This window comes from Entelurus aequoreus, linkage group LG01 (genome assembly GCF_033978785.1).
Source record: "Entelurus aequoreus isolate RoL-2023_Sb linkage group LG01, RoL_Eaeq_v1.1, whole genome shotgun sequence".
Classification (NCBI taxonomy): domain Eukaryota; kingdom Metazoa; phylum Chordata; class Actinopteri; order Syngnathiformes; family Syngnathidae; genus Entelurus; species Entelurus aequoreus.
In genome coordinates, this window is record NC_084731.1 from 13,793,672 (window position 1) to 13,811,945 (window position 18,274).

Consider the following 18,274-nt stretch of genomic DNA (forward strand, 5'->3'; position numbering starts at 1 on the left):
AAGAGTTGGACAATATCGGATATTGGCAAAAAAGCCATTATCGGACATCTCTAATAATAATGTGTTAATTCCACGACAGTATATATCGGTATCGGTTAATATCGGAATCTGTACTTAAGAGTTGGACAATATCCGATATTGGCAAAAAAGCCATTATCGGACATCTCTAATAATAATGTGTTAATTCCACGACTGTATATATCGGTATCGGTTAATATCGGAATCTGTACTTAAGAGTTGGACAATATCGGATATTGGCAAAAAAGCCATTATCGGACATCTCTAATAATAATGTGTTAATTCCACGACAGTATATATCGGTATCGGTTAATATCGGAATCTGTACTTAAGAGTTGGACAATATCGGATATCGGCAAAAAAGCCATTATCGGACATCTCTAATAATAATGTGTTAATTCCACGACTGTATATATCGGTATCGGTTAATATCGGAATCTGTACTTAAGAGTTGGACAATATCGGATATTGGCAAAAAAGCCATTATCGGACATCTCTAATAATAATATGTTAATTCCACGACAGTATATATCGGTATCGGTTAATATCGGAATCTGTACTTAAGAGTTGGACAATATCGGATATCGGCAAAAAAGCCATTATCGGACATCTCTAATAATAATGTGTTAATTCCACGACAGTATATATCGGTATCGGTTAATATCGGAATCTGTACTTAAGAGTTGGACAATATCGGATATCGGCAAAAAAGCCATTATCGGACATCTCTAATAATAATGTGTTAATTCCACGACAGTATATATCGGTATCGGTTAATATCGGAATCTGTACTTAAGAGTTGGACAATATCGGATATCGGCAAAAAAGCCATTATCGGACATCTCTAATAATAATGTGTTAATTCCACGACAGTATATATCGGTATCGGTTAATATCGGAATCTGTACTTAAGAGTTGGACAATATCGGATATCGGCAAAAAAGCCATTATCGGACATCTCTAATAATAATGTGTTAATTCCATGACAGTATATATCGGTATCGGTTAATATCGGAATCTGTACTTAAGAGTTGGACAATATCGGATATCGGCAAAAAAGCCATTATCGGACATCTCTAATAATAATGTGTTAATTCCACGACTGTATATATCGGTATCGGTTAATATCGGAATCTGTACTTAAGAGTTGGACAATATCGGATATCGGCAAAAAAGTCATTATAGGACATCTCTATTAATAAGTCTTGCATATTAAAAACCAGATTGTGTGGAGACCAAGAGGATGGAACTTTAACCTTCAGTCTGCTTTGGATATTCCGATCCTGTTGTTCATCTCTGCCCATAAAACATGGGCCGGTGTGTGTGTGTGTGTGTGTGTGTGTGTGTGTGTGTGTGTGTGTGTGTGTGTGTGTGTGTGTGTGTGTGTGTGTGTGTGTGTGTGTGTGTGTGTGTGTGTGTGTGTGTCAAAGCATCATTTACCTGTCACTTCCTAAAGAGGACATCGTTTATAAATATCAACCAGTGGAGCACAGAGCTCGGGGGCTACAAAAGGACACCCCCCATCTTCCCCATTGTTCCCTGGCATCATTGTTGCTCTCACCTCACAGCTGCTCAGCCATGGTAAGTCCCTCTCTATGTGTGTGTTGGACAAGACCAAGTCGTTCATGTACGTATAGTCTATTAGAATGTTTCATCATAGTTCTTCTTCTATTGTAGGATCACTTCAAATCGTTTCATGCAGGGCTTCTTAACGCCTTTAAACTTGGGGCCCAACTTTTCAAGTACAGGGAGGCACTTAAATATTAATATTAAAACATTAGGGATGTCCGATAATGGCTTTTTGCCGATATCCGATATGCCGATATTGTCCAACTCTTTAATTACCGATACCGATATCAACCGATATATACCGTCGTGGAATTAACACATTATTATGCCTAATTTGGACAACCAGGTATGGTGAAGATAAGGTACTTTTTAAAAAAATGAATCAAATAAAATAAGATAAATAAATTAAAAACATTTTCTTGAATAAAAAAGAAAGTAAAACAATATAAAAACAGTTACATAGAAACTAGTAATTAATGAAAATTTGTAAAATTAACTGTTAAAGGTTAGTACTATTAGTGGACCAGCAGCACGCACAGTCATGTGTGCTTACGGACTGTATCCCTTGCAGACTGTATTGATATATATTGATATATAATGTAGGAACCAGAATATTAATAACAGAAAGAAACAACCCTTTTGTGTGAATGAGTGTAAATGGGGGAGGGAGGTTTTTTGGGTTGGTGCACTAATTGTAAGTGTATCTTGTGTTTTTTATGTGGATTTAATTAATAAAAAAATTTAAAAAAAAAAAAAACGATACCGATAATTTCCGATATTACATTTTAACACATTTATCAGCCGATAATATTGGCAGACCGATATTATCGGACATCTCTATAAAACATCCATCCATCCATCCATTTCTACCGCTTATTCCCTTCGGGGTCGCGGGGGGCGCTGGAGCCTATCTCAGCTACAATCGGGCGGAAGGCGGTGTACACCCTGGACAAGTCGCCACCTCAGAATTTTTAATTTTAGTCTGAATTTTAATTGTATTCAATGATTATATCGAACCTACTTACACTTTGTCAAATGATATGAAAGCATGTGTCAGTCAGAACAAATATTAGCAAGTCTTAGGTCAGGTTGATTACAAAAATAAATACTGATGGAAAATAAATGTACATGAAAAATGGCTCAAATAAATGAATTCTCACTTGATTATAATCATATTTTTTTCTTACCTAAATTGAAGTTCAAATGAAAATACAGATTCGCCACATTAGTCCCAATTTTTGCGTGTAGTTGCGTACTTCTTCTGTTTGTTTGACAGTGGTGAAAAAGTGAGGAACATATATTTTCTGGCGGTGCAGAAACACTGATTTAACGATCACAGTTGTGTGAAAACATCTGACTTCCCTCTGAAGGCCCCCAAAAAAGCCAAGAGGAGGACAGCAGATGGCGCCAACTCCAACGTCTTCTCCATGTTTGAGCAGGCCCAGATCCAGGAATTCAAGGAGGTGAGTTCAAAACTTTCCAAAGTGTTGTAAGCATTTTATCCGCCCCCCCCCCCACACACACACACACACACACACACACACTAGTTGTCAGCTAATGATGGTGATTTGTCAAAGTTGAGCTACTATTGTTGAAAGTATAATCAACAACAACAACATGAATGGTTAGTTGTCCATCCATCCATCCATTTTCTACCGCTTGTCCCTTTCGGCGTCGCGGGGGGTGCTGGAGCCTATCTCAGCGGCATTCGAGCTCAAGGCGGGGTACACCCTGGACAAGTCGCCACCTCATCGCAGGGCCAACACAGATAGACAGACAACATTCACACACTAGGGACCATTTAGTGTTGCCAATCAACCTATCCCTAGGTGCATGTCTTTGGAGGTGGGAGGGGCCTATGCCCAGGTGCATGTCTTTGGAGGTGGGAGGGGCCTATCTCCAGGTGCATGTCTTTGGAGGTGGGAGGAAGCCGGAGTACCCGGAGGGAACCCACGCAGTCACATATTGTGAGGCAGACGCACTAACCCCTCTGCCACCGTGTTAGTGTTGTATAATACCAGACTGTAAATGTGAACAATACAGGTGTTCTTTAAAAGTCGTCATGGTGACATCTAGCAGGTGTGTCAGTATGGTATGTGAGCACCTGTCCCAGCGGCCCCCTGCTGCTATGCTGCTTCACCAAACATCCAGACAGCGATTAGGTTGCAGATGAAAACATCCCCTGGGCCATCTCGCTCATTTGTTCTCTCTCTCTCTCTCTCTCTCCTCCCACAGGCCTTCACCATCATGGACCAGAACCGAGACGGTTTCATCGACAAGAACGACCTGAGGGACACGTTTGCAGCACTTGGTGTGTTGGGGTCTACTTTCAGGCCAATGTTTGCTTCTTTTACCAGCGGTCGCAACACAAATGTGCAAATCCGTTATAGCAGGCCTGGGCAATTATTTTGACTCAGGGGCCACATTTAGAGAAAAAAATGTGTCTGGGGGCCGGTATATCTATTTTTAGGACCACTAGTACAAAACCTCACAATAATGTCTGATTGAATGCTAAAAACGCCTGAAAAAACGGAATGGAATTTAAAAAATGTTTACTGAATGAGACACCCAGAATGTACATGAAAATAAAGAATGTTACAATATTAACTATGAAGGATAAAACACTGAATATTGACAACATATAAACGTCACACCCTCTCTCTATCCACATATTTTGCAATCAAGCGAAATGCAACAAACACAGCGAAATATGAACGTGAAGGGTAAAAAAACCAAACACTTACAATCTGATACATCTGATATATCACTAAGCTTTAGAACTTTGTTGTGAAAATCTCCTTCCGCGTCCGTCCCTGACACCCACGATCCAGGAAACACTCCATGGAAACGCTCCCCGCCCACACTGCTTGGTGCCTCGTCTGAGCTGCTGTGACTTAGTAGGGCTGCAACAACTGATCGATTAAATCGATTATAAAAATAGTTGGCGATTAATTTAGTCATCGATTCGTTGGATCTATGCTATGCGCAGAGGCAATTTTTTATTTATTTAAAAACCTTTATTTATAAACTGCAACATGTACAAACAGCTGAGAAACAATAATCAAAATAAGTATGGTGCCAGTATGCTGTTTTTTTCCCAATAAAATACTGGAAAGGATAGAAATGTAGTTTGTCTCTTTTATCCGATTATTAATCGAAGTAATAATCGAGAGATTAATCGTTAGTTGCAGCCCTATGACTTAAATGACCATAGTAACTGGTATATCATGCAAAAGCGCAGATTCCAACCATTGAAATACTTTGTATAGGGCTTTGGAAAACCAGGAATTATGAACTCAAACTTGAAGTTCCAGGAAAACCGGAATTTTCATACATTCCAAAAACAAATGTATGAAATGTTTAAGTTTAATATCTAACTTAAACTTAGATATTTAAGTTTCCATCTTAAATATCTAAAAAAATTATTTGGGAATGTCCGGCGGGCCAGATTGAAAAGCTTAACGGGCCGCATGTGGCCCCCGGGCCTTAATTTGCCCAGGTCTGCTTTATAGTGAAGTCAATTATATCTACCACATATTCCACAACCACTACATTTTAGAAGAAATAAACATGTTTCCACATATTAGCCGCACCAAACTATGAGCCGAAGATATACACGTTGTGAAATGAATTATTTACACAAAAAATTGTGTAAATGTTTATTTACATACCTTAATGGTTTCCAAACAGTGCCCGTAACTCGGCAGTAAAAAGGCTAATGAAACAAAACAGAAGTCATGGTCATGGACCCACTAGCTGCATAAGTTAGCTCTCCAATCAGCTAAACAGACTCAAAAACTCCACAGTGGCGTTTTGGTGAATTTAAGAAAGTGAAACAATACAAAAGGAATGCCGTTGTAGCTAATAATACTAAAAAAAGACACCGGAAAACATGTTAGCATATTTGCTAATGCCAACAACTCTTGCTTCAACACATTACGATAACATGTAGCAAAATGCAAGAAGACACTTCTACAGACGGTTTAGTAGGTAAGAATAGTTGTAGTTATGTTGTTGCTGGAGTGATGAATTAAGAATACATATGAGTAGAACGCTATGGACAGCTAGAAGATTGAACAGCTCTTGTATTGAAAGCACTAGTCTAAACAGAAGGCACTTGCAGTTCACTCACTCGTCCAAAAGATGGCACCATACACCAAATCCATTGGAACCTCCAAATGTAATATGTTCAAATACAGTGGAACCTCCAAATGTAATATGTTCAAGTACAGTGGAACCTCCAAATGTAATATGTTCAAGTACAGTGGAACCTCCAAATGTAATATGGTCAAGTACAGTGGAACCTTCAAATGTAATATGTTCAAGTACAGTGGAACCTCCAAATGTAATATGGTCAAGTACAGTGGAACCTCCAAATGTAATATGTTCAAGTACAGTGGAACCTCCAAATGTAATATGGTCAAGTACAGTGGAACCTCCAAATGTAATATGTTCAAGTACAGTGGAACCTCCAAATGTAATATGTTCAAGTACAGTGGAACCTCCAAATGTAATATGGTCAAGTACAGTGGAACCTTCAAATGTAATATGTTCAAGTACAGTGGAACCTCCAAATGTAATATGGTCAAGTACAGTGGAACCTCCAAATGTAATATGTTCAAGTACAGTGGAACCTCCAAATGTAATATGGTCAAGTACAGTGGAACCTCCAAATGTAATATGTTCAAGTACATTGGAACCTCCAAATGTAATATGTACAAGTACAGTGGAACCTCCAAATGTAATATGGTCAAGTACAGTGGAACCTCCAAATGTAATATGTTCAAGTACAGTGGAACCTCCAAATGTAATATGGTCAAGTACAGTGGAACCTCCAAATGTAATATGTTCAAGTACAGTGGAACCTCCAAATGTAATGTGTTCAAGTACAGTGGAACCTCCAAATGTAATATGTCCAAGTACAGTGGAACCTCCGAATGTAATATGTACAAGTACAGTGGAACCTCCAAATGTAATATGTTCAAGTACAGTGGAACCTCCAAATGTAATATGTTCAAGTACAGTGGAACCTCCAAATGTAATATGTTCAAGTACAGTGGAACCTCCAAATGTAATATGTTCAAGTACAGTGGAACCTCCAAATGTAATGTGTTCAAGTACATTGGAACGTCCAAATGTAATATGGTCAAGTACAGTGGAACCTCCAAATGTAATATGGTCAAGTACAGTGGAACCTCCAAATGTAATATGTTCAAGTACAGTGGAACCTCCAAATGTAATATGGTCAAGTACAGTGGAACCTCCAAATGTAATATGTCCAAGTACAGTGGAACGTCCAAATGTAATATGTTCAAGTACAGTGGAACCTCCAAATGTAATATGTTCAAGTACAGTGGAACCTCCAAATGTAATATGGTCAAGTACAGTGGAACCTCCAAATGTAATATGTCCAAGTACAGTGGAACCTCCAAATGTAATATGTTCAAGTACAGTGGAACCTCCAAATGTAATATGGTCAAGTACAGTGGAACCTCCAAATGTAATATGTTCAAGTACAGTGGAACCTCCAAATGTAATATGGTCAAGTACAGTGGAACCTCCAAATGTAATATGTTCAAGTACAGTGGAACGTCCAAATGTAATATGTTCAAGTACAGTGGAACCTCCAAATGTAATATGTTCAAGTAAAGTGGAACCTCCAAATGTAATATGTACAAGTACAGTGGAACCTCCAAATGTAATATGTTCAAGTACAGTGGAACCTCCAAATGTAATATGGTCAAGTACAGTGGAACCTCCAAATGTAATATGTTCAAGTACAGTGGAACCTCCAAATGTAATATGGTCAAGTACAGTGGAACCTCCAAATGTAATATGTTCAAATACAGTGGAACCTCCAAATGTAATATGTTCAAGTACAGTGGAACCTCCAAATGTAATATGGTCAAGTACAGTGGAACCTCCAAATGTAATATGTTCAAGTACAGTGGAACCTCCAAATGTAATATGGTCAAGTACAGTGGAACCTCCAAATGTAAAATGTTCAAGTACAGTGGAACCTCCAAACACTTCAAACGTCTTGAAATAAGAATTTCTGGAAGAAAAATGCCGCACAACTTGGACTTCAAACATCAGGCCAGACTTTGGTTCAATTAGCACAGAAAGACTTCACTTGCTTTTTGCAACGCAGGGGTTCTTAACCTTTTTGACCTCTGGCAGAACTTTTCTACTACAAAGGGGCCCGGGGCCCACTCAAATATTAACACTGAAATAGTAATCTTACTTTTGATTTTAGTCCTATTCAATAATTATATTTAACCTACTTGTAGTTTAACAGGATAAACCTTGCCAAATGGTATGAAACATGTGTTAATCAAAGATTATTATCTAGGCTTAGGTCAGGCTGATTACAAAAATAAATATTAATCAAATATACTGAAAAATAAGGATTAATTAAAACTTGAAAAAAAGTGACATGCAGTGCTAAAATAAATACATTCTAACTAAATTACTAACAAAAATATGCATGTTTTTTAAAATAAACTGTCAATAAAATTCAAGAACAACTTTAGTCATAATTTTTGCGCTTAGAGGGGCTGTTTGCAACATTTGCACAGATGCCTAGGGAGCGCCAACTTTACAATGTGTTTTACACAGTACATACGTACGCACATAGCACATACACGTGCATTAGCTTTAGGTTTTTAAGTGGATGGCTAGCGTTAGCTATCATTGAATGTATATTCTAACATAACAACATGACTGCTAATTGTTGGCTGCTTCTTTTGGACTGTTTTTGTATGTGTACATGCGCTACCTGTGCGTAGATGTTGACCACACCCTCTAAAAAATTTTTATAACATAAACTTAGTGTGTAAAATACAGACAATTGTCAAACAAATGTTCAACCTCTGATGGTAACATAAACTACCTCGTAATGTTCTTGTTATATTTGTTGTTACTGTGAGGAAGTAGCAAACAGCACCTTAAAGAAACTTTTCTATGACTTTCTATAACTCCAGACTTCTTCAGCTTGTTTGAAGTTGTCATTACTGCCACAAGTGGAGGAAGAGTGCATTACAACTTACGGACCACAGCTGAGAAACACATATTTTTTTGGCGGCCCAACAATGCGCCCAGCCCTATGGTGAACAAACGGTTCTAATGCTATCAAAAAGCCTGCAAATGATGACGGCAAAGACAAAAAGTGCGATGATAACCACAGGAAGCAGGAAATGTGACATATGAACACATCTGGCTGCTTAATACAATAAACTACCGTATTTTTCGGAGTATAAATCGCTCCGGAGTATACAGTAAGTCGCACCGGCCGAAAATACATAATAAAGAAGGAAAAAAACATATAAGTTGCACTGGAGTATAAGTCGCATTTTTGGGGGAAATTTATTTGATAAAATCCAACACCAAGAATAGACATTTGAAAGGCAATTTAAAATAAATAAAGAATAGTAAAGAACAGGCTGAATAAGTGTACGTTATATGAGGCATAAATAATCAATCAATCAATCAATCAATGTTTATTTATATAGCCCTAAATCACAAGTGTCTCAAAGGGCTGTACAAGCCACAACGACATCCTCGGTACAGAGCCCACATACGGGCAAGGAAAACTCACCCCAGTGGGACGTCGGTGAATGACTATGAGAAACCTTGGAGAGGACCGCATATGTGGGTCAAGTAAACATGTTGTTTGTTTTGTCCCATTTACACATTTTAACAATTCCTCCAATGTTATTTCATCAAAGAGAGAGAAACTATTTTGGAGGGCAGTGTCCGTCGTATATACAGTCGTATCTGTGTTAATAGAACCCAGTTGTAGCTGGGCTGCATTGTCTTTCATCTCTTTTCTAATGAGTTCAATTTTCTTATTAAAGAAATTCATAAAGTCATCTGCTGAGTGGGTGGAGCTACTGGGAGGAGTCCCTTGTTGGGTTAGCGATGCTACTGTACTAAACAAAAATTTAGGATAATTTTTGTTGAGGTGGATGAGATTTGAGTAATATTTAGCTTTAGCTGAGGTAAGCATGCGTTTATAAGTTATTAAACTATCACTCCATGCTTGATGGAAAACCTCAAGTTTAGTCGCACGCCATTTGCGTTCCAGCTTTCTACATGATAATTTATGGACTTTAGTTTCTTCTGTAAACCATGGGGTACGCCTTTTAGGGGCCCTTTTTAGCTTTAGCGGTGCTACACTATCAATGGTGTCGCGCAGGGCGTCGTTAAAGTTGTTAGTGAGGTTATCAATAGAGCCCACATAATTTTGGAATGGTGCCATTACCGAAGGCAGTAGGTCAGCAAGAGTCGTCGTTGTGGCAGCATTAATGTTGCGGCTGCTATAGTAGTTATTATTATTGTTAGTTTGTTGACAATGAGTCAGAACTTCGAATTTTATAAGGTAATGAGCGGACATTACTTTAGTGTACGGGAGTATCGTAACTTTAGAGGTGGTGACACCCCTGACAAGCACTAGATCTATCGTATTACCGTTGCGATGCGTGGGTTCATTTATTATTTGTGTAAGACCACAGCTATCAATTATAGTCTGAAGCGCCACGCACGGAGGGTCCGATGGGGTATTCATATGGATATTAAAGTCCACCATTATGATTATATTGTCAGCGTGCGTCACTAGATCAGCAACAAACTCTGAGAATTCACTAATAAAGTCCGAATAGGGCCCAGGGGGGCGGTAGATAACAGCCAGGTGGAGAGGCAGCGGTGTGACAAACCTCATAGTGAGCACCTCAAATGAGTTATATTTATTATTTACGATAGGTGTAAGATTAAAGTTTTCATTGTATATTAGTGCGACACCCCCTCCCCTTTTAAGAGGACGGGCAACATGCGCATTCGTATAGTTAGGAGGAGACGCCTCACCCAGCGCAAAAAACTCGTCTGGTTTGAGCCAGGTCTCGGCTAGACCAACGATGTCAAGATTGTTGTCTCTAATGACCTCATTAGCTAATAACGTTTTGGAAGATAATGATCTTATGTTTAAAAAGCCCATATTATAGGTAGTGGGATGTTTTGAGGAGTTTTTGTTGAAATTATCCGTAGTAGCAATATTAATAATGTTACGTTTATTATGCGTAGTGCACTTTAAATAGTTTCGACCATATCTAGGAATTGATATGACAGGAATTTTCAGATTGTTTGCCACCTCTGCAGAATGCATGTCCACCTCTGACGCAGAAAAAACATTATGTGAGTTGTATATTATTCTAAGAGAATTGCTATGTGTGCAGGGATTATCCAGCCTGGCGCTGGCTAGCTTAACGGACTCCTTAGCCATTAGCTTTGTTGTTAGCCCCGCCCGACATCCCCGCTTCTGCTTCCGAGCACACCGCTTACGTCTCTTTCGTTGACGGTCCCCGCTGGTAGTGGACCCCGCTGCTTCAAAGGCCACTGCTCGATGTAGCTCGCGAAGAATTCCCAAGCTAGCGAGGAGGTCCACCGTACACGCGTCTTTCAGCCCAAAATGGCCCGATCTCTCCACATCCAGAATCGTATGTCGGTCGTAAGTGATCACGGAGTGACCACGCTGTGAGCCAGCCATGAAATTGACTGAATTGACGGATATTTTTGCCAAATCGGTCTACACTTCCAAGAGCGCCTGCAAGAAGCTGCCGCCGTGAAGCGCCGCCATCTTGTAATAACCAAATAACCAACTGAGAACGTGCCTGGTATGTTAACGTAACATATTATGGTAAGAGTCATTCAAATAACTATAACATATAGAACATGCTATACGTTTACCAAACAATCTGTCACTCCTAATCGCTAAATCCCATGAAATCTTATACGTCTAGTCTCTTACGTGAATGAGATAAATAATAATATTTGATATTTTACGCTAATGTGTTAATAATTTCACACGAGTCGCTCCTGAGTATAAGTCGCACCCCCGGCCAAACTATGGAAAAAACTGCGACTTATAGTCCGAAAAATACGGTACATACGTATATTGAGTTGACCAATCACATACTGAGTATAAAGTACACAACAAGAACATCACCTTCTTGTTTCATCTCCATTATGTGACCTAGCATGTTCACTTCTCTTTACACTTACTTCAACATTGCCATGATTTCACTATATCCTCCTGAGTCCTCTGCAGAACATATTTGTGTTTTGCACAACTGCATTTTTTTTCCTTGTGAAATGTGCACAGTAACTCCGACAAGAGAAACAAAACAGGATACAAATCAACTGGGATTCGACTTGGGAGCTTCAATTGTGCTGAGGGTTCTTAACTGAAAGATGGAGCCTACAGTAGGAAGGGGATTAACATGGCCCAATTTGTCACGGTTTACCTGACACATGAAACGTGACGAATTGGAGGGGTGCACTATCCACTTTAGACGGCAGCAGAGTGTTGAATATCTTAAAATTTGTTGTGTGGAAAGTCCAACTTTTACAACAGTCGCAATGTAGAGTAGCGCTTTCCATCATTTTCAGCAGACTGCATTACAAAACAAATAACCCTCCCTGCAATGGGGCCATATGAATCCCTTCCCTCCAGTCCATGAGTGAGGTATGTTCTACTGGCTCTAAGTGTTGAACGTGTGTGGCCGTAGGACGCTTGAACGTGAAACAGGAAGAGATCGATGAGATGCTGAAAGAAGCTCCCGGCCCAATCAACTTCACCGTCTTCCTCACCATGTTTGGAGAGAAACTGAAAGGTAAATAAGAAAAAAGTGATTTCTTTTTGTGTTTCTTCAAAAGACCGAAGGCATTGAAGTGATCGCAAGTCATGTTCTTAGGAGAGGTTTGGCCTCTCATCCCATCAGTTCATGCTTACAGACTTAGATCTAGTCTGACGGCAGGATACAAAGTATTCATCCTCTGAAAGCGGGGTTGTTTGTCTGATACAATGAAGTGACACCTCTGCCAGCACAACAGTGGCTACATAGACTAATGTTGTTGTGGGTCTGTAGGTGCTGATCCAGAAGAGACTATCCTCAATGCATTCAAAGTCTTTGACCCAGAAGGGAAAGGTGTGCTGAGGAAGGACTAGTAAGAGAGCGAACACACACACACACGCACACACACACACCATGATGCTGACACAATCATGTGTGTTTTGTCCACAGTGTGACACAAATGTTGACAACACAAGCCGACAGATTCAGCCCAGAAGAGGTAGGTTAAAAACCCCCTTAGGGTTTATTAAATGTGACGCAAACATGTTTTTGTTTGTTTAGATGGAGCAGATGTTTGCTGCCTTCCCCCCAGATGTGGCAGGGAACCTGGACTACAAGAACCTGGTGCACATCATCACCCACGGCGAGGAGAAAGACCAGGAGTGACGTGTCTCTTCGAGGAAATAACTTTGCTGCAAGGATCCAGACCACACCCCAGACCGTGGACATGTGCCAGAACCCACACCACATTAACACAAGTCCCGCCCTCCTTTTTTTTTTTGTTTCCCAATGACCGTCTCCTTCAGGTCTACGCTTGTTTGTCAAATTAAAGTTTTTAAAGAAATACAGATTTTTCATTGTTTCCATGCTGAGGGAAATTGGGTAGGATTTAATGAGCACAAAATGTTCTTGACTACTTGAGTAACAAAATTAAACACTAAATCATCCATCCATTTTCTACCGCTTATCCCTTTCGGGGTCGCTGGAGCCTATCTCAGCTGCATTCGGGCGGAAGGCGGGGTACACCCTGGACAAGTCGCCACCTCATCGCAGGGCCAACACAGACAGACAACATTCACACTCACATTCACACACTAGGGTCAAATTAGTGTTGCCAATCAACCTATCCCCAGGTGCATGTCTTTGGAGGTGGGAGGGGCCTATCCCCAGGTGCATGTCTTTGGAGGTGGGAGGGGCCTATCCCCGGGTGCATGTCTTTGGAGGTGGGAGGGGCCTATCCCCAGGTGCATGTCTTTGGAGGTGGGAGGAAGCCGGAGTACCCGGAGGGAACCCATGCAGTCACGGGGAGAACATGCAAACTCCTCACAGAAAGATCCCGAGCCCAGGATCGAACCCAGGACCTTTGTATTGTGAGGCAGACGCACTAACCCCTCTTCCACCATGCTGCACTAAATCATATTAAAAATATTCCCAAAAGGTATTTTAATATTATGCAGTACAGTAGAAGGGTATTTATAAGCATACTTGCCAACCCTCCCGATTTTCCCGGGAGACTCCCGAATTTCAGTGCCCCTCCCGAAAATCTCCCGGGGCAACCATTCTCCTGAATTTCTCCCGATTTCCACCCGGACAACAATATTGGTGGAGTCTATAGCGTCCTCTACTACCTGTCGTCACGTTCGCTTTTCCTCCAGTCACATAATATAAGCGGTTTTTACACACACATGAGTGAATGCAATACATACTTGGTCAACAACCATACAGCTCACACTGAGGGTGGACCTATAAACAACTTTAACACTGTTACAAATATGCGCCACACTGTGAACCCACACCAAACAAGAATGACAAACACATTTCGGGAGAACATCCGCACCGTAACACAACATAAACACAACAGAACAAATACCCAGAATCCCTTGCAGCAATAACTCTTCCGGGACGCTACAATATACACCCCCCCCCCCCCGCTACCACCAAACCCCGCCCACCTCAACCCCCCCATCTCCCGAATTTGGAGGTCTCAAGGTTGGCAAGTCTGTTTATAAGGTATGTATTTGCAAATGTTTAGTATAGTAGTTGGCAATGAGAGAACAAGAAAAAATAAATTGCATATGACAAATAAGATAATTAATTATTGACAATTAACTCATATTTTATACAGAACTTACAATTGGGGTTTAATCCTCCTATATCACGCATGAGTGCTTATTCCGGCTGCGTTTTTAGCGCCATGTTAGGTAGTGAAGAGTCGGAGAAATCCCACAGAGATCAGGATGAAACCTTCACGGTGTGCTCACATGAGTGACGTGCTGACATCAGAATGTTTGGCTCCTGACGCAGGCAGGGGACAAAAGCCGGTTGTTATTTTAGTGCGGTGATGATGTGAGGAGAGTCATGTCACACTGAGGCCTGAGTGCAAAGCTCACAACAGGATGCCACCCAGCTTTTGCCCTGCGCTCTGAACAAAGGGTTTGTTTTCAGCTCTTTTTGCTGGATGTTCCTCTGAGCAAGGCACCGCACATTCAACCTCTGGAGACAATCATTCATATACATATCTGGCTCTTTAGTACATCTTCTCAAGCAACATGGGTATTGTACGGAGACAGATATTCAAGCGGAGACTGAGGGCAGCCACAAACTGTGTAGTGAAATACTGCAGGGCTTAGCAACAGGCTAAGCTAAAAATAACTACATTTGTTTAGAGTCGACATTTCCAAGTGTGTATCCTTAAATATTATAACAAGTAATACCGGATTTTAGTATCAATGAACACACCCTGCACTCTGGCACCTCCCTAGTGGTGAGGGCTGAATATTACAACCAACACAGTTTCACCAATCACCTCCTGAGACTCAGAAAGTTTGGTGGTCCTCTGCAAAATACACACCTTTCACTTATATATACATATAGTTTTCCATCATAATAATACTTAGTATTTATTTTATTTGTTTTTATCGTTGTTGTATGTTTATCTTCTGTGATATGGATCCCCCTGGGTCTGAAAAAAATGAGTATGTAAAAAAAATACAAAATGTCTTGTTGTTTTCATCCGCACAGCAAAAAATATGATGGAATAAAAGCATTCAGTTGTCCACTGCAAAGGACATTTTACAAGTCAGTAAACACATTTAAACAAATACATGTTTTTTACCTGGAAAAAAAGTGGTTCTCAGACTTTTTTTTTTTCTTTTTTTTTTCCACCAAGTACCACCTTAGAAAACACATTTACAATGACCAACATTAAAATATGGTAGCGTAGTAGGCCTGAGTATTCATTAAAAACCAGGCAGTGGTTTTGATTAACAAGTATATTTAATATTTTGGCCACTGTAACATTACACACAGTTTGAACAGTAACACTGTGTTTGAATAATGGAAAATAAAACAATAATCGATTCTTTGTTGTACCACAGTTTGAGAATCACTGCACTCGTCACAGAAAGTGAAATCTCAGTAGGAACCTAAAATGCACTATAACTATAATTTGACAAGTTAAACTTTTGAGTGCTGGTATTTTCTAACGATAGGGTGATTTTAGCACAACATTGTTTGTAATTAATAATTGTAATAAATATGTACTTGTATTTTTATTTAGTTAGAATGTATTTATTTTAGCACTGCGTAATTGTATGTAAATGTATTTTTCATCAGTTTTTATGGATCCCTTCTTTTGCCGCATATTCAATTAGTATTTTTTTTTGTAATCAGCCTGACCTAAGCCTTAATATTAACCTTTGTGATTATCACATGCTTTCATATCATTTGACAATGTTGTAAACTGGTCAGATATCATTATTGAATACCATTAAAATCAAGAGTATGATTTACTAATTGAGATTAATATTTAGACTGATACACAATGATGGATATAGAGAACATACAAACCCTTTATTTATCGAGTCAAAAATATTGAAGTTCGATGATTTGCTAAAATTATGTACAAAGCAAACTATAACCTGCTACCCAAGAATGTACAACAATTCTTCTCAACTAAAGAGGACAAATATAACCTTAGAGGAAAACCTAATTTAAAACATTTGTATGTCCGTATAACACTAAAAACCTTTAGCATATCAGTATGTGGAATTAAATTATGGAATGAGTTAAGTAAAGAAGGTAAACAATGTACTGATATGATCCAGTTTAAGAGGTTGTTCAAATGAATAGTGCTTACAAAGTACAAAGAAGAAGAATTATGAGAAACACTGTCAACCTTATTGAAAATAAGATATTATTCATCTCAGTATGTTTATCATGACTGACTTAATTATCTATTACAAAAACTGCTGTATTAATTATCCACTGAAGTCAAAAAGAAGTCAATAAATCAACGTATGTATTTGTAAACACTCTGAAGTGGGAAAGGATTAAATAAGCTGTACTTGTTCTTACTCCTTTTCGGACGTGATGTAAAGTGAAATGATATGAAATTGTGTGATGTATTATGCTGTAAGTGTGTTCATGTCCGAAATAAACTAAAGAAAGAAAGAAAGAAGGCGGGTGCCGAACCCCAGTGTAGTGGAAAAGTTGGGCCCCGAGGTCAAGATTGTTAAGAACCCCAGGTCAACACCACACTTTTTGTGAAACCATACACAAAGTGATTTGTCAAATATTAAACACATTACACACAGAAATCACAAAGTATTTTTTTTGCAACACTAAATAGTCTGACTGTGAACAACACTGGTCTTGTGTTGTGTTTGGTGAATTTATAGGAGTTTTACACAATTTACAGTCATGTGTATTTGTACTGTGTTTGTGTTTATAGTAGCCCACTCCAATCATTGGCAAATTAAACAATGGATGTCCGCTAACTTTTTGCAACTCAACGCCAAGAAAACGGAAATGCTGATTATCGGTTCTGGTAGACACCGACATTTATTTAATAATACCACCTTAACATTTGACAAGCAAACAATTACACAAGGCGACTCGGTAAAGAATCTGGGTATTATCTTCCACCCAACTCTCTCGTTTGAGTCACACATTAAGAGTGTTACTAAAACGGCCTTCTTTCATCTCCGTAATATCGCTAAAATCCGTTCCACTTTGTCCACTAGCGACGCTGAGATCATTACCGGTATTCATGCGTTCGTTACGTCTCGTCTCGATTACTGTAATGTATTATTTTTGGGTCTCCCTATGTCTAGCATTAAAAGATTACAGTTGGTACAAAATGCGGCTGCTAGACTTTTGACAAGAACAAGAAAGTTTGATCATATTACGCCTATTACGTATATATATATATATATATATATATATATATATATATATATATATATATATATATATATATATATATATATATATATATATATATATATATATATATACTGGCTCACCTGCACTGGCTTCCTGTGCACTTAAGATGTGACTTTAAGGTTTTACTACTTACGTATAAAATACTACACGGTCTAGCTCCAGCCTATCTTGCCAATTGTATTGTACCATATGTTCCGGCAAGAAATCTGCGTTCAAAGAACTCCGGCTTATTAGTGATTCCCAGAGCCCAAAAAAAGTCTGCGGGCTATAGAGCGTTTTCTATTGGGGCTCCAGTCCTCTGGAATGCCCTCCCGGTAACAGTTAGAGATGCTACCTCAGAAGCATTTAAGTCCCATCTTAAAACTCATTTGTATACTCTAGTCTAGCCTTTAAATAGACCCCCCTTTTTAGACCAGTTGATCTGCTGTTTCTTTTATTTTCTCCTCCCTTGTGGAGGGGGAGTTACACAGGTCCGGAGGCCATGGATGAAGTGCTGGCTGTCCAGAGTCGGGACCCGGGGTGGACCGCTCGCCTGTGCATCGGTTGGGGACATCGCTGCACTGCTGACCCGTCTCCGCTCGGGATGGTTTCCTGCTGGCCCCACTATGGACTGGACTCTCACTATTATGTTGGATCCACTATGGACTGGACTCTCACTATTATGTTGGATCGACTATGGACTGGACTTTCGCTGATATGTTGGATCCACTATGGACTGGAATTTCACAATATTATGTCAGACCCACTCGACATCCATTGCTTTCGGTCTCCCCTAGAGGGGGCGGGGGGGTTACCCACATATGCGGTCCTCTCCAAGGTTTCTCATAGTCATT

The 18,274-nt window shown here is 39.6% G+C and overlaps 1 protein-coding gene across 1 annotated transcript; it reads left to right on the forward strand.

Moving 5' to 3' along the window:
* The first annotated feature begins 1,543 nt into the window (after positions 1 to 1,543).
* On the forward strand, positions 1,544 to 13,032 carry myl2a (myosin, light chain 2a, regulatory, cardiac, slow). The gene is made up of 7 exons (XM_062056380.1): positions 1,544 to 1,599; positions 2,958 to 3,050; positions 3,823 to 3,898; positions 12,150 to 12,254; positions 12,510 to 12,588; positions 12,666 to 12,714; positions 12,777 to 13,032. Exons 1-7 carry the CDS (start codon positions 1,597 to 1,599, stop codon positions 12,879 to 12,881), a joined length of 510 nt encoding a protein of 169 aa, XP_061912364.1. The 5' UTR covers positions 1,544 to 1,596; the 3' UTR covers positions 12,882 to 13,032.
* Positions 13,033 to 18,274: the final 5,242 nt, after the last annotated feature.